The sequence below is a fragment of the Oncorhynchus clarkii genome, chromosome 20, assembly GCF_045791955.1.
Source record: "Oncorhynchus clarkii lewisi isolate Uvic-CL-2024 chromosome 20, UVic_Ocla_1.0, whole genome shotgun sequence".
Taxonomy (NCBI): domain Eukaryota; kingdom Metazoa; phylum Chordata; class Actinopteri; order Salmoniformes; family Salmonidae; genus Oncorhynchus; species Oncorhynchus clarkii.
The window spans coordinates 54,057,069-54,084,700 of record NC_092166.1 but is presented as its reverse complement, the minus strand read 5'-3'; the positions used below and the strand labels follow the sequence as shown (position 1 = coordinate 54,084,700).

Below are 27,632 nucleotides of genomic sequence, written 5' to 3'. Positions count from 1 at the left end.
GTCGTGTATGTATATATCTGTATCTTTCTCAGCTGCCTTCTGCCTCTGTTGCACTCTCTCTCAAGTGGTGTGAGCGTGTGTGGATGAAAACACAAACACGTAGTTTCCCCATCTACTGTATAGAAAAGCTGTGTGTGTGTGTGTGTGTGTGTGTCTGTGTTATGGAAATGGAAGGACCAGCAGCCCCACAGGCCCATTAAGATAAATCCTGCCTCCCCTTCAGACAAAGAACATAAAAAAAATAGACAGACCTACTGTTCTCTCACCATACTGTATCTCTTTCTCACACACACACGTAATGCACCACACCCACATACAGTAGGCATATTCTTCTCACAGGCATAAAAGAACCAGACACACACATTTCCATTTTTGCTCCCACCAATTTGTGGAGGACGTACTGAGTCTGAGTGAATATACAGAGGTTGGATTGAAGAGGGATAGTTTATATAAAGAGTGGAAATCAAACCAACATAGTAAGAATGATCATGGAACATCCAAAACCATTTTCGAGAAAGTCTCAGCACCTACAAAATCTTACACTCCAGTCTTAACATATGAGTAGTCAAAGCCAACTGAAAAGTCTAGTACTTATCACAGCTGTTCCCCCCCCCAAATGGGATAAAAGCCACTGCTAAAGGCATCAAAGGTTACTTGGGCATTTACTCTTTGATACCGTATTTGAGCATCATGATCAACGGTTGAGATTAAGGGAAGTGCCTACCCACAGGGCTCACCACATCATTTCAATGTGGAAATGTTGATCATATTTGGTTGAGACGTTGATGAGATTTCAATCTTTATTCGCCCACTCAAAGACAGCCAACAGTTATATTTTTATTTTGGTACTATCGAGTTTGAAAACTATACTCGACTAATAATCAACTACGTTTGTATATTGGAGGGAGGTTAAGAACACATTGTGATCTGATATGACCAAAACACACAGTGAATTCAACAGGGATTGTAACCAATCCATGAAGTGGGTTGATCTTTGTTTAGAAGTAGTTGCCATTGTGATGAAGGCTTCTTAACATTAACTAAGAATAAGAGCCTGAGTGTAACATAGACGATGGGAAGCAAGACGATTGGAAGCAAATCGCCTGTCCTCGGTTGGAACATACATTACCAAGTTCCAAACTGCATCTTGAAGTAACGTCAGCACAAGAACTGCTCGTCTGAAGATTCATGAAATGAGTTTCATGGCCAAGCAGCTGCACACAAGCCTAAGATCACCATGTGCACTGCCAAGCATCTGCTGGAGTGGTGTAAAGCTTGCCGCCATTGGACTCTGGAGCAGTGGAAACGCTTTTTCTGGGGTGATGAATCACGCTTCACCGTCTGATGGATGAATCTGGGTTTGACGGATGCCAGGAGAACACTACCTGCCCGAATGCATAGTGCCAACTGTGAAGTTTGGTGGAGGAAGAATAATGGTCTGGGGCTGTTTATGGTTTGGGCTAGGCCCCTTAGTTCCAGTGAAGGGAAATCTTAACTCTACAGCATACAATGACATTCTAGACGATTCTGTGCTTCCAACTTTGTGACAACAGTTTGGGGATGGCCCTTTCCTGTTTCAACATGACAATGCCCCGTGTACAAAGTGAGGTCCATAGAGAAATGGTTTGTTGAGATCGGTGTGAAAGAATTTGACCGGCCTGCATAAAGCCCTGACCTCAACCCCATTGAACACTTTATGGATGAATTTGAACATTGACTGCTAGCCAGGCCTAATCGGCCAACGTCAGTGCCCGACATCAAAAAATGCTTGTGGCTGAAAGGAAGCAAGTCCCCGCAGCAATGTTCCAACATCTAGTGGAAAGTCTTCCCAGAAGAGTGGAGGCTGTTATAGCAACAAAAGGTGGACCGACTCCATATTAATACCCATGGTTTTGGAATGAGATGTTCAACAAGTAGGTCTCCACATACTTTTGGTCATATAGTGTACCTGATGGCTAGCAATGTAGGTCAAGTTATTGAATTCACCATCATTTCTCTCTGGATGTGAACCCTCAGAGTGGAAAACTTCTGAACAACAGCCTTTAAACTGACATATTCCGCATGCAAAATATCCACTATTTGATGCATTTTAGCATGGCTTGCACTGGTGCATCACAAAGAAAAGTTTTGATTGTGACATAGTAAGGACATAGCTCTGGCTTAGCCTCTCCGGTGAATAAGGCAACAACAAATGGATGGATAATCATTAAAGCTGCATAAAATAGGCCAAAGTTGGCAACTAGATGATTTGAAGAGAGGAACATCATCAATGTTGATTTTCAAATTCACCACAATCAAACAACCAGTATGATCACGTGTAACACTGGAGCAGGTGTCACACAAGTTAACATCTACACTAGTTTCAGTAGAAATGTCAGATGTTCCATTATCGCTAGACTCTGCCAGAGCTAAAACATCCGCATTGAATTTGTGCCACTGTTTATGATAAGCCATAGCTAAATTGCAGTAGTCCAAACAAGGCACATTTGCATTTATACTGTAGGTGCAGTGGCGACCCGTCATTCAGGGCATTAATTACTTTCTTAGCTACAGTATACATATCTCCCTGGCATATTACATCATTTATCCAGTAGCATACAATATATTTGTGGACTCTTTGTGTGGTGCAATGCTCACTTAAACAGGAAGGTGGCACGGCTGTTCTTCGTGGGCAAATTCTGTCATCAAAGTCTGGCATTCTCTGGATTTATGGTGCTTTCAACACAACTGGGAACTCTGGAAAAAAAACAAGGTCAAATCGTGATAACGTCAGTGATCTTCAGGTCGAAGCTCTAGAAAGAGGCCCGAGTTCCCGACAATTCCGAGTTCCTTCAAAAAACCACTCATTATTGAATGCGATTTCCAACATGTTGTGTAATGTCCAATGGCCGATGAGCACCGATAAGTTGAAACAACATTGATTCAACAAGTTTGTGCCCAGTGGGTAGCAGTGGGATTAAACACACAACCGTCAAACCAGACGCTTGCGGTTTATACATACCCCCCCCATCCACATCCACAATGCCCTAGCAAGCCACAAGCCTACTTGATGGTAATAACGCTCACCGCTACCCATAGTGGCAGGTTTGAAGGCATCTCACGACATCCTGGGGACCTGAACAAACATTGAATATCACCTTAGATCTCAATTAACCTGGCTGTATGCCTATGCATGCACACACACACACATGCACACACTCACAAACACACCCAACATAAATATTACCCAAAACAAAGACTAGCCACAAGGCCAGACCTGTTTAAACCAAGGACACATCCATATACGTGATGGGGACGTACTTTAGGCTCGGTTAGAGATATCACACAGTGACAGAAACATACAGCCCAGACAGAAAATTATGTATATTTTTTTTCATCCTCATTTTTCTCTCTAGATGCGTTCCCACTCACATTTTTTTCTCTCTATCAACTCCTCAAAACATCAGTTACAGTGGAAGCCCCCCTTACAAAATGTACCATGGTCCTACTATAGTACTTTCATTCATACCATGGTACTACTATGGTACTTTCACTTACACCATGGTATAGTCTGAATCCTGGAAATGCACCATGGTTTTAGCCTTGAAGTATGATGATATTACCATGGTATTACATCATTTATATCATGGTATAGATCGGAATCATTGAATAATGATTAATGTGAATAATGGCGGCGAAGGGGATGGCTGACGTTTTACTGGCTCCTACGAAACTGTACTATTTTGTACATACTGTTGATGCTACCGTCTCTTATGACCGAACAGAGCTTCTGGACATCAGAACAGCGATTACTCACCTTGAACTGGATGACGATTTATTCTTTAATGAGTCCAATGCGAAGGATATACTGCTTTCCGGAGACCAAGCCCTCATCCCCGTCATTCGTGTGAAGAAAAGATGGAAGGGTGGAAGTCTAGGTGCCTTGTGAGAATTCGTAAGAGAGTGAGTAAACCATCACTACCCTCTGTATTATTGGCCAACGTGCAATCATTTGAAAACCCACTGGACGATTTACGATTAGTAATATCCTGTCAATGGGACAGAACTGTAATATCTTATGTTTCACCGAGACTTGGCTGAATGACGACAGATTATATAGAGCTGGACAGAGCAGCTACGTCTGGTAAGAGGGGCAGGGGGGTCTGTGTCTGTTTGGAAATAACTGCTGGTGCGCGATGTCTAATATTAAATAAGTCTCAATGTATTGTTTGTCTGAGGTAGAATACCTCATGATAAGATGTAGACCACACTATCTACCAAGAGAGTTCTCATCTATATTATTCGCAGCCGTCTATTTACAATCACAAACCAATGCTGGCACTACGACCGCACTCAACAAGCTGTATAACACCATAAGCAAACAATAAAATGCTCATCCTGAAGTGGCGCTCCTAGTGGCCAGTAATGCAGGGAAACTTAAATCCATTTTACCTAATTTCTACCAGCATGACACATGTGCAACCAGAGGAGAAAAGAACTCTAGACCACCTTTACTCCACACACAGAGACGCATACAAAGATTTCCCTCGCCCTTCATTTGGCAAACCTGACCATAATTCCAGCCTCCTGATTCCTGCTTCCAAGCAAAAACTAAAGCAGGAACGCGGATGCTACGCTACAGAACTGGTTTCCTAGCACAGATTGGAAAATGTTCTGGGATTCATCCAATGGCATTTAGGAGTATACCACCTCAGTCAACGGCTTCATCAATAAGTGCATCGACGACGTCGTCCCCACAGTGACCGTACGTACATTTCAAAACCAGAAGCCATGGATTACAGGCAACATCTGCACTGAGCTACAGGCTAGAGATTCCGCTTTCAAGGAGCAGGACACTAATCCGGACGCTAATAAGAAATCCCGATATGCCCTCAGACGAACCATCAATACAGGACAAAGATTGAATCCTACAACACCGGCTCTGACGCCCGTCGGATGTGGCAGGGCTTGAAAACTATTACTATAAACTACTAAAGGGAAACCCAGCCGTGAGGTGCTAAATGAGGTGCTAAATGAGGTGCTAAACGAGCTAAATGCCTTTTATGCTCGCATTGAGGCAAGATACACTGAAGCATGCATGAGAGCACCAGCTGTTCCGGACGACTGTGGGATCACGCTCTACGTAGTCGATATGAGCAAGACCTTTATACAGTTCAACATTCGCAAAGCCACAGGGCCAGACGGATTACCAGGACGTGTACTCAAAGCATGCAAGTGTCACATGCAAGTGACTTCAATGACATTTTCAACCTCTCCCTGGCCGAGTCTGTAATACCTACATGTTTCAAACAGACCACCATAGTCCCTGTGCCCAAGATTGCAAAAGTAACCTAAATGATTACCGCCCCGTAACACTCAAGTCGGTAGCCATGAAGTGCTTTGAAAGGCTGGTTATGGCTCACATCAACACCATCCTGTTGGAAACTCAAGACCCACTACAAATCGCATACCGCCCCAACAGATCCACATATGATGCAATCTCAATTGCACTCCACATTGCCCTTTCCCACCTGGAAAAAAGGAACACCTATGTGAGAATGCTGTTCATTGACTACAGCTCAGCATTCAACACCATAGAGCCCACAAAGCTCATCGCTAAGCTAAGGACCCTGGGACTAAGCACCTCCCTCTGCAATTGGATCCTGGACTTCCTGACGGGCCACCCCCGGTGGTAAGAGTAGGCAACAACACATCTGCCAAGCTGATCCTCAACACTGGAGCCCCTCAAGGGTGTGTGCTTAGTTCCTTCCTGCACTCTCTGTTCACCGACGACTGCATGGCCAAGTACGACTCCAACACCATCATTAAGTTTGCTGACGACACGACAGTGGTAGGGCTGATCACCGACAACGATGAGACAGCCTATAGGGAGGAGGTCAGAGACCTTGCAGTGTGGTGCCAGGACAACAAACTCTCTCTCAATGTGAGCAAGGAAAAGGATGACCGAACAGATCCCCTTTAACATCGACGAGGCTGTCGTGGAGTAGGTTGAGAGCTTCAATTTCCTTGGTGTCCACATCACCAACAAACTATCATGGTCCAAACACACCAAGACAGTCGTGAAGAGGGCACGACAACACCTTTCCCCCTCAGGAGACTGAAAAGATTTGGCATGGGTCCCACAGCTGCACCATCGAGAGCACCTTGACCAGTTGCATTATCGCCTGGTATGGCAACAGCTCAGCATCTGACCGGAAGGTGTTACAGAGGGTACTGCGTACGACCCAGTACATCACTGGGGCCAAGCTTCCTGACATCCAGGAAGGTGTCAGAGGAAGGCCCTAAAAATGGTCAAAGACTCCAGCCACCCTAGTCACGACAAGCGGTACCGGAGCACCAAGTCTGGGTCCAAGAGGCTTCTAAACAGCTTCTACCCCCAAGCCATAAGACTACTGAACATCTAATCAAATGGCCACCCAAACTCTTTGCATTGCCCCCACCCCCCTCTTTTACACAGCTGCTAGTCTCTGTTGTCATCTATGCATAGTCACTTTAATAACTCTACCTACATGTACATATTACCTCAACTACCCAGTCCCCCGCACATTGACTCTGTACCGGTACCCCCCTGTATATCGTCTCACTATTGTTATTTTATTGCTGCTCTTTAATTACTTGTAACTTTTATTTTTTTAAACTGCATTGTTGGTTAGGGGCTTGTAAGTAAGCATTTTACTGTAAGGTCTACTACACCAGTTGTATTCGGCGCATGTGGCTAATACAATTTGATTTGATAATGGAGATAATTGTTGTTATTTTTGATGATGTTTTGATAGTTCAATTAATGTATAAAAGCCTGTTAGCATAGAACCTAACGTCACCTAAAGTTAACTCCAGTCAAGCTAGCCTTTTGTAGTCATCGACAGGACCAACAAACTTCACACAGTGTAAACAAAGGGAAACATTGTAACTTGCTGTTTTTAGGAATATGTTGAGAATTACATTACGAAAATGTATCTTTGAGATATGATAATGAATACCTTTTAGCAGGTGTTTTTTGTTGTTGTTGTATACGAGTAGCCACGTCAGTTGAATGAGAAAGAACCAACTGAAAACTGAGTTTCTGGTGCTTCTCTCTTCAACAAACTATTTAAAATGTTCAAGGTTTCAGACTCTTCATTCTTCAGACTCTATTCACCTTATTCAGGTCCCAAGGTTTAAGAGGGTACACTACACTACTACCCCATGTGTTGTGGTTTTTCACTATGACCTAAATGGGGTTTAAGAATGTATTAGGCCTACACTTTGCCATTGCAGAGCGAGTAGTCAATGTTGCATAATGTGAGTCTCATAAATTACTAAGTTTTTCATCACTTCACCTGAAAAATGGTGGGACACAGACCATCATAATACATTGTAAACAACTACCATGCTTTCATGTTTCACTAGTGCTGGTAGTACAAAACCATGGTATTTCTTTCACTGTACTGCCAAGGTTCATCTGTCTACCATGGTAGCTAGTACAATGGAAAAAATGCTTCGTTTTTTTCAGTCACTAACATGGCAGGAAAATACCATGGTACGTACTGGTGCAAATACAATGGTATTTTCCTGCCATAGTAGTACAATGAAAAAAAAAAAAGTGTTTTGGTCACTACCATGGCAGAAAAATATCATGGTATTTGCACCAGTACCATGGTTTTTTCCTGCCATGGTAGTGACTGAAAAAACATGATATGGAATTGGTTTCCCATGAGAAACTACTGTAAGGTACACGCCTGCCCTCAACTGTTCAGTTGAGAGACTACACCCAACATGCACTATCAATTCAAAGGTCACTAAAGAGAGACAATATGCCTCTGTTGACATCAAATTATTCATGTTATAGCTTTAATACAACTCAAAATGACATTGTCTCAGAACTGAAAGCCTTCCATTACAGAGGTAAGTAATAATCAGTTATTACACAGTCATTACACTTCTGACCTGTGTGCTTCCTCTCTATATTTCAGAGAACACAGGGCATACAAGTTAGTCTTTATCATCTAATACATCTGATAATCGGTCAAGAGGACCAAAAAGGGCCCATGCACAAAATACATTGTGGGCTTTAAGAGTCAGAAAATAGTTTAATCTTAGACAACCTGCTGATTACGAACACTTAAAAAAGACAACTATCCTGACACCCAGGCATCTGACCACACTTGCAGAAAACGGTATTCAGCTTCACAATAAATGTAAATACCAACTTCCTGTTCCCCACGACCTTAACCTCTCTGATGGGTCAGGATGCTCCCTTTCCATGCCTTTTAATGTTTAGATTCATCAGACAGGGTCACCTTAAGAAAATCTATCTGGTTCTGCTTACTGTCTATTCATCTTGTCCACAGTCCTATTTCCTGCCACCCCCTATTAATTAAAGAGCAACAAATAGATTAGGTAAAATAGGGATGACCACATTTAGTCGACTGATCGATTTAGTTGATGGGATGTTGGTCGACCAAGATTTCTTTAGTTGAGCAGTAGCAAAGAAAATTGTTATATACAGTGCCTTGCGAAAGTATTCGGCCCCCTTGAACTTTGCGACCTTTTGCCACATTTCAGGCTTCAAACATAAAGATATAAAACTGTATTTTTTGTGAAGAATCAACAAGTGGGACACAATCATGAAGTGGAACGACATTTATTGGATATTTCAAACTTTTTTAACAAATTCAAAAACTGAAAAATTGGGCGTGCAAAATTATTCAGCCCCCTTAAGTTAATACTTTGTAGCGCCACCTTTTGCTGCGATTACAGCTGTAAGTCGCTTGGGATATGTCTCTATCAGTTTTGCACATCGAGAGACTGACATTTTTTCCCATTCCTCCTTGCAAAACAGCTCGAGCTCAGTGAGGTTGGATGGAGAGCATTTGTGAACAGCAGTTTTCAGTTCTTTCCACGGATTCAGGTCTGGACTTTGACTTGGCCATTCTAACACCTGGATATGTTTATTTTTGAACCATTCCATTGTAGATTTTGCTTTATGTTTTGGATCATTGTCTTGTTGGAAGACAAATCTCAGTCCCAGTCTCAGGTCTTTTGCAGACTCCATCAGGTTTTCTTCCAGAATGGTCCTGTATTTGGCTCCATCCATCTTCCCATCAATTTGAACCATCTTCCCTGTCCCTGCTGAAGAAAAGCAGGCCCAAACCATGATGCTGCCACCACCATGTTTGACAGTGGGGATGGTGTGTTCAGGGTGTGTTGCTTTTACGCCAAACATAACGTTTTGCATTGTTGCCAAGAAGTTCAATTTTGGTTTCATCTGACCAGAGCACCTTCTTCCACATGTTTGGTGTGTCTCCCGACACTCACGACACTTTTTATGGATATCTTTAAGAAATGGCTTTCTTCTTGCCACTCTTCCATAAAGGCCAGATTTGTGCAATATACGACTGATTGTTGTCCTATGGACAGAGTCTCCCACCTCAGCTGTAGATCTCTGCAGTTCATCCAGAGTGATCATGGGCCTCTTGGCTGCATCTCTGATCAGTCTTCTCCTTGTATGAGCTGAAAGTTTAGAGGGACGGCCAGGTCTTGGTAGATTTGCAGTGGTCTGATACTCCTTCCATTTCAATATTATCGCTTGCACAGTGCTCCTTGGGATGTTTAAAGCTTGGGAAATCTTTTTGTATCCAAATCCGGCTTTAAACTTCTTCACAACAGTATCTCGGACCTGCCTGGTGTGTTCCTTGTTCTTCATGATGCTCTCTGCGCTTTTAACGGACCTCTGAGACTATCACAGTGCAGGTGCATTCATACGGAGACTTGATTACACACAGGTGGATTGTATTTATCATCATTAGTCATTTAGGTCAACATTGGATCATTCAGAGATCCTCACTGAACTTCTGGAGAGAGTTTGCTGCACTGAAAGTAAAGGGGCTGAATAATTTTGCACTCCCAATTTTTCAGTTTTTGATTTGTTAAAAAAGTTTGAAATATCCAATAAATGTCGTTCCACTTCATGATTGTGTCCCACTTGTTGTTGATTCTTCACAAAAAAATACAGTTTTATATCTTTATGTTTGAAGCCTGAAATGTGGCAAAAGGTCGCAAAGTTCAAGGGGGCCGAATACTTTCGCAAGGCACTGTATATGTACTGTACATATTCCCATTCACCCCTTTAGATTCGTATGTATTAGGTAGTTGTTAGATATTACTGTCAGAACTAGAAGCACAAGCATTTCGCTACATTCGCATTAACATCTGCGCATTAACAATCATGTGTTTGTGACCAATAAAATTTTATTTGATTAGTTTAGTCTTAATACCGTAACTTAGTTAGGCCTACATTTCAATACCTCTATAGTCTACTCTATCAATCGTTCATGTCATCACACAGCATACGAGTCATTTGCCATGTTGTGTCGCTACCCTTCTGTGATGTCATGTGCTGCTGCTATGCAATATTGTCGTCTAAGGTCTCTCTTTATGTAGTGTTGTTTTGTCCTATATTTTAATTTAATCCCAGCCCCAACCTGACTTGAATAATTAGCTTAAATTATAAATAAACCATTCCATTTCGGAAATTGCATTCAGGAATGAATGCGACTGTTTAGTCTTTGCTGTAATAAAAGGCTTAACAAAAAAAAGTTACAGCAGACTCTCTGGTAAGCTTATATTTTAGTGTTGTTTACATTGTTCCAAACAGTCAGAAAAAAATGAATTGTAATCTATACAGCACCTGTTTGACACACACAGCGCTTGCTATTTACTTTACTTTTCTTGATCTCCAGTATTTTCCACAACTAGTCACATTTTTCCCACACATCTGACTTTCCCTTTACCTCCTGAGAAACGTGTGAATATTCCCGTTTCGAGTTTGTCGCGTCCTCTGCATCCATTTTGCTGTCAAGTGTTGCGGTGTTCAAGGTTTGATATAACCAATTGATGTGGTCATGATTGACGAGGGCGGAATTTTCTGAGATAAACTGGCCAAGACACATCTTATAACACATAAAAACCTCACAGAATTCTGTCCAAAAACAATTACTCTCAACCAGGTGCATATGGGCTTTTTAGGCGAGCGCTGATGCCGCCCTTTGATAAGCAGTGCCCACTTTGTCAAAGGCAGGGGCACAAAATATTTAGCTTCCGATCAAATAGCCTAACCTAAATGGTGCTCAGTCAAATAGAAAATGTTAACAAAGTAAAGTATCCTAAAAACAGGACAGGTCAAGTTATAATGGACATTATGGAATGGACAATCACAACTGTTGTCTAGGTGTAACGGCTGTTGGAGGAAGAAGGTGAGGACCAAAGCGCAGTGTGGTAAGTGTTCATCATTGATTAAATAGAACTGAACACTAAATACAAAACAACAAAAGCACAACCGAAACAGCTCCGTCAGGTGCACCACACACTAAACAGAAAATAACTACCCGCACCACACAGGTGGGAAAAGGCTACCTAAGTATGGTTCTCAATCAGAGACAACGATAGACAGCTGCCTCTGATTGAGAACCACACCCGGCCAAACACAGAAATCAAAAACATAGAAAATGAACATAGAATGCCCACCCGAGTCACACCCTGGCCTAACCAAAATAGAGAATAAAAACCTCTCTATGGCCAGGGCGTGACATTAGGAGTTTCACCCATTGTCATAATCAGTGGTTTCATGATTGTATATGTCACTTTGTTTTGACAAACTGATCATTGCGAGAAAATAAAAAAAATACCTTTGCATTTCCCGCTGTGTAAACACATTGCAGCTAGGGTCTCAATAACTCCTGGTAAAGTTGGGTAGCTGGTGTTCGGTGCTTAAACAACCAAATTGATTAGTCACAGGAATGTCCATTATAATTTAACCTGTCCTGTTTTTAGGATATGTTACTTTAACATCATTTTCTATTTGATTGAGCACCATTTAGGTTAGGCTATTTAAACTGCAAAACCTTTACGCACCACTGCACTTTGTATACCAGGGTTGGCTGGCCTTCTCTAATCACTCGTAGGCTCAGTCACTGGTATACTTTTATTTACAAAGCCATTTTGGGTTTACTAACTTTTTATTTGTGCATTTTTATTGTTCAGAAATGTGGTGGGTACTCTCTTCGTTCGCTGGACTTTATCCTGCTAACTGTTCCAAATTCAGTCCGAACTGAATTTGGTAAAAGGGCTTTTATGTACTCTGCGCCATCGTCTTGGAACACCATGCAAAATACTTTTAAACTGGAAGAACTTGTCCCGATTGGTGTTTTTAAATCACTGATGAAGGATTTTGAGGCTGATTCCCTGACCTGTCAATGTTTTTAATTTGCTGTTTTATACTCTTGTGAATTCAATGGTTTTTACTAGATTATTTGTAGTTTTTCATGTTGTCTGTCTGTAATTTTTTGAAAAAGAGATTTTAATCTCAATGATCCCTTCCTGGTTAAATAAAGGTTAAATAAATAAATACAATTTAAAAAAAGGACTAATAAAGCCAATGCAATGGCCTGATTATTATTTTTTTTTACCCCTTTTTCTCCCTAATTTTGTGGTATCCAATTGTTTTAGTAGCTACTATCTTGTCTCATCGCTACAACTCCCGTACGGGCTCGGGAGAGACGAAGGTTGAAAGTAGTAGCCTACACCCTAGTAAGCACGAGCAGACTTCTTTTGGACGTCTTTTTTTGGTCCGGTCTGGACGTTGTTTTTTGGTGTTTTAGAAATGGTAGTCTTACCACATAGAGGTCCATTCATAAAATTCAATTACAGGCAACACTGTAGGCTACAACTCAGTAAGCAAAGACTGACCGATGCTTTTTGGATGTCTTTTTTGGGGGGGCAGTTCCGGGCTGGCCTTGATTTCCATATCCATAGACGTTGGTTTTTGGTCTGGTCTGGAAAATACATATTTATCAAGTCGGGAAAAGATGCCTTTTCGGCATTGTGGAAAATATATTTTAAGCATACGGAAAATACCTTTTCACATTTCATTCAGAAGCTAAATTGATCCTAACTTCAATGTCTGACATATACGTATTGTAGACGTATTTTCAACGTAATTTTGCTTACTGGGACTATTCTAGTTTTGCTTGAGGGCGTCCTCTGGAATTACGGACATTCTGGAGTAATAATTTTTAACCAACATTGTCAAGTAATACTAGTCCCATGAGAACAGGTCTTTGGAGGAGAGAGAGACAACAGGTGACAGTCACTTGCTGTCTTTTTTTTAACACAGTGCAGCAAATCTGAGCCTGGCCCAGCACAATCAAATCAATTGCTGGTCGGACTCCCACTAGCAATTTGTATGTCTTAATTATTTAATCAAATTGTGTGCTTAAAGCATCAGACAAGCTCAGTGAATATAGTTCTTAGCTAAAGGGCTCTCAGCTTCTTCAGCCCGCCAGGCCTTTGTGTGTGTGTGTCTGTGTGCGCTTGCATGCGTCCGTGTTTATGCATGCATCCGTGTTTTTCCCCTGAAAACTAAATGTAGTTGACACTTTTTCTGGGCAATTTTACTGTAAGTTTATGTAGGTAATAGTGTCTTCTAGGTGAGACTCAAAATGTTAAAGGAAAGGGCATGTACGTGAAAGGTATGTCAAAGTAAAGGGTAAAGATATTGAAGTGTGCTGTGTGTGTGGTTAAAATCCCAATAGCAATTACATCTATAGATACAAGTTCTGAGCCCGGCTAGCACGGTGTCGAGGTGACCTACACATAACAGGGTGACCCGCTCTCACTACTTCCCTCTTCCTCTCCCTCTTACAGTATCTCCATTGACATGGCTCAAGGGGCTGGTCAAGGGGCTGCTGTTGCAAATTGGGTTGATTGGGCAGGTTGGACATGACCCACAAACATAATTTCCCTGTATGTGTCCCAGCCCTCCAGACAGACCCCTCAACTCGCAGTAACACAGTGGAAGAATCTCTGTCAGTCTAAAGGAAGTGTATGGCAGTGACATAACTTCAGGGGGCACTGTAGCACAAGAACACACAGGAAGTCTTATCTAGTTTAGAAGTATCTCAATTGTCTAAAGTCGCTTCCTCTTCGAATCCCCACGCTTACCCAAAATAGTTTTCAGATCATAGCAGATTAAAGAGAGAAGCTGAGTAGAGGAAGCTCCTTTGGACAATTGAGATGCACCTAAGAAACGTGTCATGATGGCTTATGATGCATCTCTACTCTGCCATTAATATGTCAAAATGGCAGGTTCAAAGTGTTACCAACAAAACAATAACCACTGGAAACTCATCTCAAAGTATTTAGTTAGAGTAATTTGAAGCAGACATTAACATAGGATAACGACATACAGAATAATGATTCAAGCAAAGATTTGAAAAAAGTTTGACACTCATGTTTAGCTCTTTTTGTCTTTTTGTACAGGAGATACATTATCTATTTCGCTAGCTAAGTTACAATCCATTCATAAAACTTGGACTTTAGTTTGTAAATGTATTCAAGTCACTGGCCATGTTTTGGCGCCAGCGTAGCCCAAAGTCGGTCCCAAAAATCTTGGTATTGTTCTGGCTCTTTTGGCCAGTCCAGGTAGGTCCTGGTCTTCACCAGTCTGGCCAGCCTGTGGTGGGCGGACAGCTGGTGAGGAGAGATGTCTTCCAAGAAGACCAGGATGAGGATGTCCCTTTGCTCCACCCGCAGCCGGTCAGTGGCTAGCTTCATCTCCAAAGAGCACCAGTTGCTGCGGAGGTAGTCGCGGCTGACCAAGCATACAGTCCGGCGGCTGCTGTAGAGACAATCTGTGATGTTGTCCACAATGTCCTTCCCCAGCTGGAAGTCTCTACTGTGCAGACACAGGCGCAGGAAAGGGGGACCTCGTTGTTCCATGTTGGGCAGAAGCTCCTCCACCACCCAGCGCTCATCTTTCCCACTGTAAGAGACAAAGGCGTCGTACCTGTAGCGTCTCTTGTTGTTCCGAAACACGGCCTCTTCCAACCAGCCGCGAGTGATGTAAAATAGAGCCAGCAGATACTGGCCAGCCAGGTGATGTAGCAGCACCACCAGCATGAAGAGCAGGAGACCCAGGGTGTTAGAAGCAAACAAAATGAATCCTACGTCCATTGAACAATGGATTTGGGAGTATTTGAGGAAGTTCTGAGTGCCATGCTCACCTATGCAATTTATTTCCTTCATTCCCAAGGTAGAATCCCAAAACATGACCTGAACTTGTCGATTCCGTTTCGCCCAGTTATCAAACCAAGCATTGTTGCAACTGCATTGTAAAAGTAGATCTTGTATAAGCAGATACTTTAGGCTTTTCAGGGGCTCAGGGAATTCTTCCATGATTGTAAGCTCATTGTTAATAACCAAACGTAATTCTCTCAATGACTGTAAGTCTTTGCTCAGGTCCTTTTCCAGGTAGTCGATCCTGCAGCCAAGGAGCATCAGAGTCTCCAGTCTGGTCAAATTGTGAAACATGATCGCGAGACCAGTCTGCCGATTGAGGTCTACTCCTGTAAGTTGCAAATCCCTCAAGTGCACAAGTGTATTCAGGCTAGTTAGATCCACAAATAAAGTTGAGAGCTTTGATTCCAGCTTGAAGCGTTGAAGGAACTTGAAGTAGCTCCCAGCAAAGATGGACCCACAAAGGATCCACTCTGTCCTTGCAGTTAGCTCAACGACAGCACTAAAGAATGGCCTCTCACAGTCCTGAAAAGACACTGTCTCGCCGTGGACATGCAGGCCCAAGCCTGGGTTTGGGGCACCATCGCTGCCAATAATAAGAGTCATGGGCCTTCTGCCAGAGCTGATGTAGAGGTATGTCAGTCCCCGAGGTATGCTGCCAAATACACATGTCAGATTCAGCTCAATCTTGGATTCTGGAGGGAAGTTCAAGTCTCCCAGAGACACATTCTGTATTGAACTAAGGTGAGCAAAAGATAATGCCTCAATGTGCACCAATGGATTTGCCTCCAGATTGAGGTACTCTAAGCAGTGCAGATCAAAGAAATTAAATGATTTGATTTCAGATAACTGGTTATGACCTAGATTTAAAACCTTTAACTTCTGCAATCCCAGAAAGGCAAAGTTGTCGATGGTGGAGATTCGATTATATTTCAAGTTAAGTTCTTCCAGGTTTTTCATGCAAAAGAACTGTCTACGTTGTATGCTAAAAATACTACTAAAATACAATGACATTTTTTTTAACCACAAGATTGGACTAGGTTGAGTTTTGCAAAGGGATGTAAATCTTGTATTGTTCAAGGAAAATTGATGAACAGTCAAAACCTGGAGATTCCTCAAGCCATGGATAAAGCTCAGATCAATACATCTTTGTGAAATAGGGCTTCTAAAAAGGTGCATTTCTCGAAGTGTCATGCAATTTTGAATGGCAGAAATTGACAAGTTGACATGATCTGTAGTTATTGAAACATACGAAGTTGAGAGTTGATAGACAATTTCACACATCGACTCTAAGTCACTATCCTCCTGCAAGAATTGAAATGATTCCACTTTGCTGACACCAGACTGCAGTAGTTGCATCTGCAGTACATTATTTAGAGGCATGTTAAGAAATGAAATGTTTTTAAAACCTTCAAACACACCTTTACCTATGGTCTTTAGATCAGGGAAATTCAATAAAATATCTTGAAGACCATAGAAACTTGGGGTCTCATAAGTAGTTCCGTTAGACACGATACACTTTGGGTTACTCAGAGTGGCAATTTCAGCCCACAGGACCAGTGATGTCAGTGAAGATGTGTTATTAACTATTCTACATAAAACCCCTGCCAAGCTCTTTATGTCTGACAACAAATTATGTTCATGCTGTATTATCGTAAGAGTGGTCAATTGTTTCATACCAGCAAATGCATCTAGTGCTATTACAGAAAACGAACATGAAATTATTCTTAATTGTTTAAGATTATGTAAATCCTTGAATGTATTTGAATAAATTGATAAGTTTGAAGAGCAAGTAAGACTCAGTATCTGAAGTCCAAATAGCCCCCTGAAAGCACCTGGAAGAATCTCTGCCGGTTGACCTGAGATGCCAAGCTCAACCAGTTTGTCGAATCTGGAGAAATCGTTGGGATGCAGAATGGATTTGTTCCTCATCTTGACACACAGGGTCTGGATGGAAATGGGGAAAATGGCTAGGTGAAGTGGCACATTGTCGACGTCCATGCAGCTCACTGTAAGGTTACCATTGTGACAATCATCGCCTCTCCACAGATTTGTAAAACCGTCACTCATCACGCATTTCTCACTAGTCCAACTGGAGACACAGATGATCCAAAGAGCCACAACTCCAAACTGAGTGACAATGATGAGCCTCATCCTTCCAGAGGACTACAAATATCCACTGTATCCAGCTAGACTGCAAATTGTGTGGTAAATCCAACAAATCCAATGATAGTTGAGCTGTTTTCTGGACTGTCTGACGGTATAGCAAATTTTTTCCAAGATTAAGCTACATACACTGCTACGGGAGTTGCAGCTCAGTGTGACAGCTGGGATATTTGCCACAGACTTTAAATGTCTCCATACCAATGTTGACAGGAAGGACACTTCACTAGAAACTTCACCGCACACTTGCACCCCCCAACAGACATGCACACACAGACACACAGGAAAACTGGTTAGACTTTGACTGCACCAACACAAAGGGATGCCACAGTAAGATGTATTTTAGATTAATCTCAACTCTCACTTCTTCTAAATCTTCTATTCTTTATTTTATTCTGCTAAGTGAACATGTGACTGCTGATAGATAACTGAGAAAGAGGCATGAAGTGCAGGTTTGGTTTTCAAGTGAATCTGTTTATATTTAAAGGTGAACAGAATGTAATTTGACAGAAATACATTACCATTCAACAATTTGGGGTCACTCAGAAATGTCCTTTTTTTAAAAAGAAAAGCACATTTGTTGTCCATTAAAATAACATAAAATTGATCAGAAATACGGTGGAGATATTGTTAATGTTGTAAATGACTATTGTAGCTGATTTTTCATGGAAAATCTACATAGGCGTACAGAGGCCCATTATCAGTGTGTTCCAATGGCACGTTGTATTAGCATAAAGGCTAACTGATCATTAGAAAACCCTTTTGCAATTATGTTAGCACAGCTGAAAACAGTTTTTTTTTTCGGGAACTTGACTGGTCGGTTGAGGCAGAGGAGCCTGGCGATCCGGCTGAGGCATGAAAACCTGATGAGCCGGTGGAAACAGGGGAGCCTGGCGATTCAGCAGAGGCATGAAATCCTGATGAGCCAGCTGAGGCAGGGGAGCCTGGAGAGCTCACTCACTTTCCCTCAAGAATTTCCCTGTATTTAGTGCCATCCATCATTCCTTCAACTGACCAGTTTCCCAGTCCCTGCCGATGAAAAACCTCTCCAAAGCATTTTTATTTTTTTAATTTCACCTTTATTTAACCAGGTAGGACAGTTGAGAACAAGTTCTCATTTACAACTGCGACCTGGCCAAGATAAAGCAAAACAGTGCGACACAAACAACAACACAGTGTTACACATGGAATAAACAAATGTATAGTCAAAAGCACAATAGTAAAAGTCTATATACAGTGTGTGCAAATGGCATAAGGAGGTAAGGCAATAAATGGACCATAGTAGCGAAGTAATTACAATTTAGCAAATTAACACTGGCGTGATAGATGTGCAGATGATGATGAGCAAGTAGAAATACTGGTGTGCAAAAGAGCAAAAAGTAAATAAAAACAATAAATGATGCTGCCACCACGATGCTTCACTGTGGGGATGGTGTTCTCAGGGTGATAAGAGGTGTTGGGTTTGCGGCAGATATAGCGTTTTCCTTGATGGCCAAAAATCTCAATTTTAGTCTCATCTAACCAGAGTACCTTCTACCATGAGTTTGGGGAGTCTCCCAAATGCCTTTTGGCGAACACCAAATGAGTTTGCTTATTTTTTCTTTAAGCAATGGCTTTTTTCTGGCCACTTTTCGGTAAAGCCCAGCTCTGTGGAGTGTACGGCTTAAAGTGGTCCTATGGACAGATACTCCAATCTCCACTGTGGAGCTTTGCAGCTCCTTCAGGCTTATCTTTGGTCTCTGTGTTGCCTCTCTGATTAATGCCCTCCTTGCCTGGTTTTGAGTTTTGGAGGGTGGCCCTCTCTTGGCAGGTTTGTTGTGGTGCCATATTCTTTCATTTTTTATATAATGGATTCAATGGTGCTCCGTGGGATGTTCAAAGTTTTGGATATTGTTTTTATAACCCATCCCTGATCTGTACTTCTCCACAACTTTGTCCCTGACAGGTTTGGAGAGCTCCTTGGTCTTCATGGTGTCGCTTTCTTGGTGGTGCCCCTTGCTTAGTGGTGTTGCAGACTCTGGGGCCTATCAGAACAGGTGTATATATACTGAGATCATGTGACAGATCATGTGACACTTAGGTTGCACACAGGTGGACATTATTTAACTAATTATGTGACTACTGAAGGTAATTGGTTGCGCCAGATCTTATTTAGGGACTTCGTAGCAAAGTATTCTTTTTCATTTCACTTCATCAATTTTGACTATTTTGTGTATGTCCATTACATGAAATCCAAATATAAAATCTATTTAAATTAAAGTTTGTAATGCAACAAAATAGGATAAACACCAAGGGGGATGAATACTTTTGCAAGGCACTGTATCTACTGTTGTACAGTATAATAATTAATTCTAGTAATGATTATTTGTGACCTGATTCAGGAAACTAGGCGTTTGTCGCATGTCACGACTTCACAGGAGTGCCGTTTGAACGTATGTCGTGGAAGATTCAGAATTTGTTGGTAACATTTGTGAGATGTTTTATATTCATCAAATGGGTGTAAGTTACTTCTCATCAGAATGGTATTTTTGTATAATGCTGTGGCGAGGCTGCAGTTATCTGTTCTATGTCAAAACTAATTTGCAGGGGCCACAGAGAGGGGAGAGGTCAAAGTGTCATCATGTGTAAACATATCTTTTACTCCCTACCTTTTTCTAGTGGGGAAAGGAGGGTGGCAGTGTCTGGAATCATTCTCATGCTCCCTTTTATCTTAACCTATAGCCTCACTCTCCTCTCCGTGAGTTTGTATTTAGAGTGGGTTGTATCTAAATGACAATTTGATATATGCCTGTTGATATGGAGGATTGGTTTATGGTTCTGGGGTTTGGGAAAGGAGACAAAGCTGAACAACGATGAATTATGTCTATGCTGTCTGACTATGTGTGATCTTTGCTATAAAGGATCCCATTTTGACATTGTGTGGGGACTCTCAACTTTTCATTAGAGATACTGAACTGTTGAAAGTTGAAATGCTATAGAGCTTATATAATTAAAGATGGACTTTTATAACTAACTCTGACTTGTGTGTGTGGTTTGCTCCCATGATTTGGTAAATAGAGGAAATTTCCACGACACGTAAAAAAAACATTTTTTGTTCAAATGCGTTTTTTTGGCAGACATGCCTTCTCGAACATGTGAACTTTCGTGGGCCTTTAATAAGTAACTTGTATGCCATCTGTAAATACGAATACAAATGTTAAATTATGAGCACATGAAAGTTCATGAAATTATATTAGCTAGCTAACATTGGACCTGGTTGGTTAGCTCCCCGCTCTGTGGCATTGTTGGCACTTTGTTCATTGTTGTTTAGCTAGCTGGCTGGCTGGCTGGTTAGCTGGCTGGTGTGATCTTAAACATTGTTTACCTAGCTAGGTTCATTGTTTACCTAGCTAGCTAGCTATATGTCTTAAGCTAAAGTGTACTGTTAGCTAGCTAGATAACATTAGCTGTCTGGCTTCCTAGTGGACGTTATTATTAGTTTCCCAGAGCTGTGTCATATGGCCGGTGTCAGTAAACGTAATGAATAATAAAATTGTTGCCAGCAGAGGTGGTTAGGCTGTTTTTTTGTTATCCAGAGGTAAACAAATCAAAGTGCACTCCGAGAGCGAAACGAGATGGGTGGGACTAAAGCTTAAGAGGGTGTGAACAATGCTGACTGGGTATTGACAAAGAAGAGCTCTGCACTCGATACCAAAACATTACAATGTGAATTTCTCAAAGGTGAGTTTACAAGTTGATCAACTTTCAAAGCAGAATTACTTTCCCATTGTTCCTCAAAGCTCACAGATTACTGCACCTGTACCTATAGCCCACCTATAATTTAGCCCAAACAACTACCTCTTTCCCAACTGTATTTAATTTATTTATTTATTTTGCTCCTTTGCACCCCATTATTTTTATTTCTACTTTGCACATTCTTCCATTGCAAAACTACCATTCCAGTGTTTTACTTGCTATATTGTATTTACCTTGCCACCATGGCCTTTTTTGCCTTTACCTCCCTTCTCACCTCATTTGCTCACATTGTATATAGACTTGTTTATACTGTATTATTGACTGTATGTTTGTTTTACTCCATTTACTCTGTGTCGTTGTATCTGTCGAACTGCTTTGCTTTATCTTGGCCAGGTCGCAATTGTAAATGAGAACTTGTTCTCAACTTGCCTACCTGGTTAAATAAAGGTAAAATAAAAAAATAAAAAAATGGAGTGTATGATATACATGTATCATTTTGTAGCTCTGAGTCTCTACTTTTATCCAATGTAAAAAAAAAAAACACCATTTCATATTTTGCTACCTAAGACCACATTTAACACAAACAATACCGGCAGTTGCCGTTAAAAAAATATATATGTAGTGACAATCTCTTGAAATAATCAAATGGACTGTTGGTATTTTTCTCTCAAAAACGTAATGGATTCTTTGAAATCCATTTTTTCAGTTTGAACTTTTCATCAGAAGTCGACTTTAAAAGCTCAGAACTTGGGTTCTGATAAAGATATCTCAGCTATTATCTGTTTTTGGGACAGTTTGTAGTTTACATAACTATACAAACATCTCAAAGTCGAAATTTGGCGATGTGAAGGGTTTCCCTAGGCTACCACACAAATAGTTGGGTAACACTTTACCTTAGAATACCAATAGTTGCATCCCGTACCTACAACAGAGCTAAATTAGGTCACAAGGCAGGTAGCCTCCACAAGAATTCCACCCATTTTTTTTCACATTATAGCAAACAGCCACAGGAGACGCATTGCGATGATTTGTATTGATAAGAAAAAGTCTAAAGAAAGTTACACCTTAAATATTACTCCCAGTGATTTATTGTGGAACCAATGTTTTAGAAATCACTGCGAGATATAAAGGACAGGACAGGTCTTTCTCTATTCATTACAAATGGCGCCGGAGGAGATGGCTGCCGTTTTATGGGCTCCTAACCAACTGTGCTATTTTGTGTGTTTTTTCACATTGTTTGTAACTTATTTTGTACATAAGGTTTCTGCCACCATCTCTTATAACTGAAAAAGAACAGCGATTACTTAACTCAAACTGGATAAAGATTTTTTTTCTTTAACGAGTCGAACGCGAAGGATTTAATCCAGATACCTGACCAGGCTCAAACCCAGACAAGAGGCCGATACAGGGGACGCAAGTCCGGGTGCCTTGTGAGAATTTGTTGACGAGTGGGTAACTCGCCTCTGCCATCCGTCCTATTGGTCAAAGTGCATTGGAGAATAAACTGGATGAAGCTGTTAATAGCATTTTGGTACTAGACTTGGCGCTCTTGTACAAAGAGAACAGTCTATGACTTGGGTGACTGGAATCTTTGGTCCTGAATGTCAGAAAATTTAGCCCCGGTGATGTCCTGGGCCGTACGCACTACCCTCTGTAGCACCTTACGGTCAGATGGCGAGCAGTTGCCATACCAGGTGGGGATGCAACCGGTCAGGATGTTCCCGATGGTGCAGCTATAGAACATTTTGAGGATCTGGGGACACATGCCAAATCTTTTCAGTCTCCAGAGGGGGAAAAGGTGTTGTCGTGCCCTCTTTACAACTGTCTTGGTGTGTTTGGACCATGATAGTTTGCAGGTGATGTGGACAACAAGTAACTTGAAACCACTCCACTTGGCAATGTGGGGACGACGTCGTCAATTTTCTTGTTTGCTCATGGCCTCATACTGCTCATTGAGTGCGGTCTTAGTGCCAGCATCGGTTTGTGGTGGTAAATAGACAGCTACGAATAATATAGACAAGAACTCTCTTGGTAGAATGTGTGGTCTACAGCTTATCGTGAGGTATTCTACCTCAGGCGATTAACACCACGAGACTTCTTTAATATTGGACATCGCACACCAGCAGTTACTGACAAATAGACCCCCCCCCTCCCCGTCTTACCAGACGAAGCTGCTCTGTCCTGCCGATGCATGGAGAAGCCAGCCAGCTCTATATTATCAGTGTCGTCGTTCAGCCACGTCTCTGTGAAACATAAGATATGACAGTTTTTAATGTCTAGTTTGTAGGATAGTCTTAATCGTAGATCGTCCAGTTTGTTTTCCAATGATTGCACGTTGGCCAATAATGCAGAGGGTAGGGATGGTTTACCTACTTATCGGCGAATTGTTACAAGGCACCCCACCCTCCTTCCGCTTTTCCTCCATCTTTTCTTCACGCTGATGACAGGGATTTGGGCCTTGTCTTGACAAAGCAGAATATCCTTCGCGTCGGACTCATTAAAGAAAAAAAAATCTGCCCAGTTCTAGGTGAGTAATCACTGTTCTGGTGCCCAGCAGATCTTTTCGGCCATAAGAGACGGTAGCAGCAACATTATGTACAAAATGTGTTACAAACAACGCAAGAAAAAAAATGTATATATAGCACAGTTGGTTATGAGCCCCTAAAATGGCAGCCTTCCCCTCTGGCGCCATTATCAATCTTATGCACTCTAATATACTTGTCATGATAGATTATGATGCATCTGTAGGCCGCCAGAAGGGCAAGTTAAAAGTGTCACCAACAAAAATGTATCATCATTCGAAACTCATCTCTAAGTATTTAATAAGATACATTTTAAGGAGACATTAACATAGGATAATGGCATACAGGACGATTTGAGTAAAGATTGAAAACATTTTCTAAAATGTTCTATACGTTTGACACTCATGTTTGTCCCTTTGCCTGCTTCTTGTACAGGAAATACCATGTAGTCCAAGAAGAACAGGATGAGGATGTCCCTTTGCTCAACCCACAGGTAGAGGAGCAAAGCAACGTAGCAATGTACCACTGTGCTTCCCACTGCTTCCCACTGCTGGCTTCTCTCTGAAGCTAAACAGGGTTGGTCCCTGGATGGGAGACCAGATGCTGCTGGAAGTGGTGTTGTATGGCCAGAAGGAGGTACTCTTTCCTCTGATCTAAAAAGATAGATATCCCACTGCCCTAGGGCAATGATTGGCGACATTGCCCTGTGTAGGGTGCTGTCTTCCGGATGGGATGTCAAATGGCTGTCCTGACTCTCTGTGGTCATTGAAGATCCCATGGCACTTATCGTAAGAGTAGGGGTGTTAATCCTGGTGTCCTGGTTAAATTTTCAATTTGGCCCACATACCATCATGGCCAGCTTCCAATTGGCTCTTTCTTCCCTGTAACTATTCCTCAGCTTATTGCTGTAAATGAGAATGCGTTCTCAGTCAACTTACTGGGCAAAATGAAATAAATAAATAAAAAAGCCATTCAGTGGCTAGCTTATTCTCCAATGAGCACCAGTTGCTGTGGTGGTAGCGGCTGACCAAGCAGACGGTCTGGTGACTGCTGTGGCGACTCTCTGTGGTGTTGTTCACAATGTCCTTCCCCAGCTGGAAGTCTCTGCTGTGCATGCACAGGAAAGGTGTACCTCATTGTTACAGGTTGGGCAGAAGCTCCTCCATCACCCAGCGCTCATCTTTCCCGCTATAGGACAGAAAGATGTTGTTCGGAAGCACAACCTCCTCCAGCCAGCTATGTGATGTAGAACAGAGCAATCAGATATTGGCCAGCCAGGTGATGTAGTAGCACCACCAGTGTAAAGAATAAGAGGCCCAGGGAGTTGTAAATTAACACTATGTTCATTGAACATTGGATGTGGGAGTATCTGAGTGCCATGCTTATCTTTGCAACTTATTCCCGCAAAGGTATATTACCAAAACATGACCTGAACTTGTCGATTCCATTTCACCAATTTATGAAACCAAGCATTGTCGCAACTGCATTGTAAAAGTAGATATTGTATAAACAGATACCTTAGGCTCTTTAGGGGCTCAGTGAATTATTCTGTTATCGTAAGCTCACTTTAAATATCCATATTTAAGTCGCTCAATGACTGTAAGTCTTCGCTAAGGTTGTTTTCCAGGTAGTGGATTCTGCATCCATAGATTACCAGTGTCTCCAATCAAGACGAGTTGTGAGAGATGATGGCAAGACACGTTTGCCGATTGAGGTCTGCTCCTATAAATTGCAAATCCCTCAAGTGCAGAAGTGTACTCAGACTGGCTAGATCCACAAATTAAGCTGAGAGTTTCGATTCTAGCTTGAAGCATTGAAGGAACTTGAAGTAGCTCCCAGCAAAGATGGACCCGCACAGGATCCACACTGTCCTCGCAGTTAGCTCAATGACAGCCTCGCAGAAAGGTCTGTCACAGTCCTAAAAAGAAGACACTGTCTTGCCGTAGAGATGCAGGCCCAAGCCTGGGTTCAGTGCACTATGGCCTCCAGTAATGAGAGCTGATTCAGAGTTATGCTGATGCAGGACATCCCTGAGATATGATGCTAAATACGCTACATTTGCAAAAATATGTGGATGGTTAAAGCACAGATTTGTAACACACAAATATGCATGGTCATATAAAAAAAATGATATCCAATTGGTAGTTACAATATTCAGAGGCAAAGGTCGAGAGCCATGCGTCCTCCAAAACATGCCTTGCCAAGCCGCACTGCTTCTTGACACACAGCTCCATGCACCAATGTGTCGGAGGAAACACCTTCCCACTGACACGGCCCGCCACAATGAGTTGCTACAACACAATGAACCAAAGCAATGCCCCGACCAAATCCTCCCCTAACCTGCTGGAACAATTGTGCGCAAGCCCAGTCACAGCAGACTGTGACAGAGCATGGGATCAAACCCAAGGATGTAGTGGCACCTCAGCACTGGGATGCAGTGCCTTAGACCGCTGCACCACTCGGGAGGCATGTAGTATGGTCATATTTTGTATGTTTTATTTTGTTTGATATTTTATGGAGCCATCCCTTGTATCATTAATGTATTTGATTACTGCCGCTATGGGGAGCTGTGACGTCAATGGGGAGCTTTAATGGGATCATGAGGTTTTTTCTTCAATCTTGGAGAATATCTACTACTGAACACTACTAACGTTTCTCCGTCTCATCATTTCCCCCTGTTAATTTAGGTATGTAATGTGTAAAAGTGCAATGTGACTCTCAAAATATTGAGATAACATGGTTAACTACATAGTCCATGAGTTTGTTGATGTTTGAAGGCAAGTGAAAGGAGTTTTAATTCGAGTGAAAACTTGTTGGTATTCTCCACATTATAAGCAATGGAGGTTGGCTAGGTTGCTAATGGTTTACATGTAAGAGAACGGATTAAGATTTTGTCCAAACTTTTTGTACTTTTTTTCAACAATGTTTTTGATCCTATTTGTATTCATTTCTATGAACGAAGGCTCAGTTTAGTTTAGGTAATATATGGACATATGTGATGTCAGGATAAAATATGCTAAAGTGTTAATGTTTGTACAAAAATAGAGCTTAAAAGTTTGCAAAGCTTTATGTTAACCAAATTTACCGTGGCTAAGCACTAGCTAGCTCTAGGCTAGTTGGTTTAAATTAATGTTAGCTTTAATGTTAATGGTTTATAATGCAATGGTTGTAGCATTGTTTAGCACAGGCCTCCAGTAATTTATAGCTTTTTTGAAATTGATAGTACAGTACAGTGAGTTATATATAATGTCAATGTGTCATTGTGCTTAGTTTTTTTTTAACATGAGATCTTTGTTTTTTATACTGGAAAATTGAATGTGAAGATTTAATACTACAATAGAGTTGTAATGTATAATTGATTTTGACAACAAAAAATGAACAAAAGAGAATAATAGTTTCATAAATCTTGGAGAATGCCTACTAGTGAACACTACTAACATTTCTCCTTTTCATCATTTAACCCTGTTTATTATCAACTGACCATGTCTCAGTCCGAGGCATGTAACACATGCCTCAAACCGTTCCAAGGATTGTTCTCAATGTGCATTATTTGAAGTGTCATGCAATTTTTAATGGCAAACATGAGGAAGTTGATATGACCTGTAGTTAGCACAACATAAGAGGTTGAGAGCTTATTGACAATTTCACACATCATCACTAAGTCACCACCCATCTAGCAATGAGGAATCGGCCCAGAAGCGTCCCTCTTCCGGGGTGCCGGAATTGATTAAATTGGCCCGGAATCGGGTATCTGACTCGGCCCGGAATCAAAATGAATGACTGCCCAGAATCGACCCAAGTACATCGGGCCATTTACGTCTACCGGAATTCAGCCGACTTTGCCGGCATTTTACCAGAATGTATGCAAAGTTAATTTTAAATATTACTATTATACATTTTATGCATAGAAATTATACCCATCCACCCCAAATAAAAATCTTGTCAGAGGAAACACCGTACACCTGGTGACTGTGTCAGCATGCATGTGCCTGTCCCGCCACAGGGGTCACTACAGTGCGATGGAAATACTACACAGGACTCTTAAAGAATTTCATTTAAATGTTAGTTGTATTAATTACAGAAACAATGAGAAAATCGATTCCATCGATGGAAAAAATAAATAATGAAATGTCCTGCCAGAGAGTAGCCCCAATCGGC

The 27,632-nt window shown here is 41.6% G+C and overlaps 1 protein-coding gene and 1 pseudogene across 1 annotated transcript; both read right to left on the bottom strand.

Moving 5' to 3' along the window:
• Positions 1-14,376: 14,376 nt before the first annotated feature.
• LOC139377117 (toll-like receptor 13) lies at positions 14,377-15,348 on the bottom strand. Its single transcript, XM_071120141.1, has 2 exons — positions 14,782-15,348; positions 14,377-14,700 (listed from the first exon to the last, which is right to left on the bottom strand). Exons 1-2 carry the CDS (start codon positions 15,346-15,348, stop codon positions 14,377-14,379), a joined length of 891 nt encoding a protein of 296 aa, XP_070976242.1.
• A 9,055-nt stretch (positions 15,349-24,403) lies between these two features.
• On the bottom strand, positions 24,404-27,323 carry LOC139377116 (toll-like receptor 13; annotated as a pseudogene).
• Between the last annotated feature and the right edge of the window lie 309 nt (positions 27,324-27,632).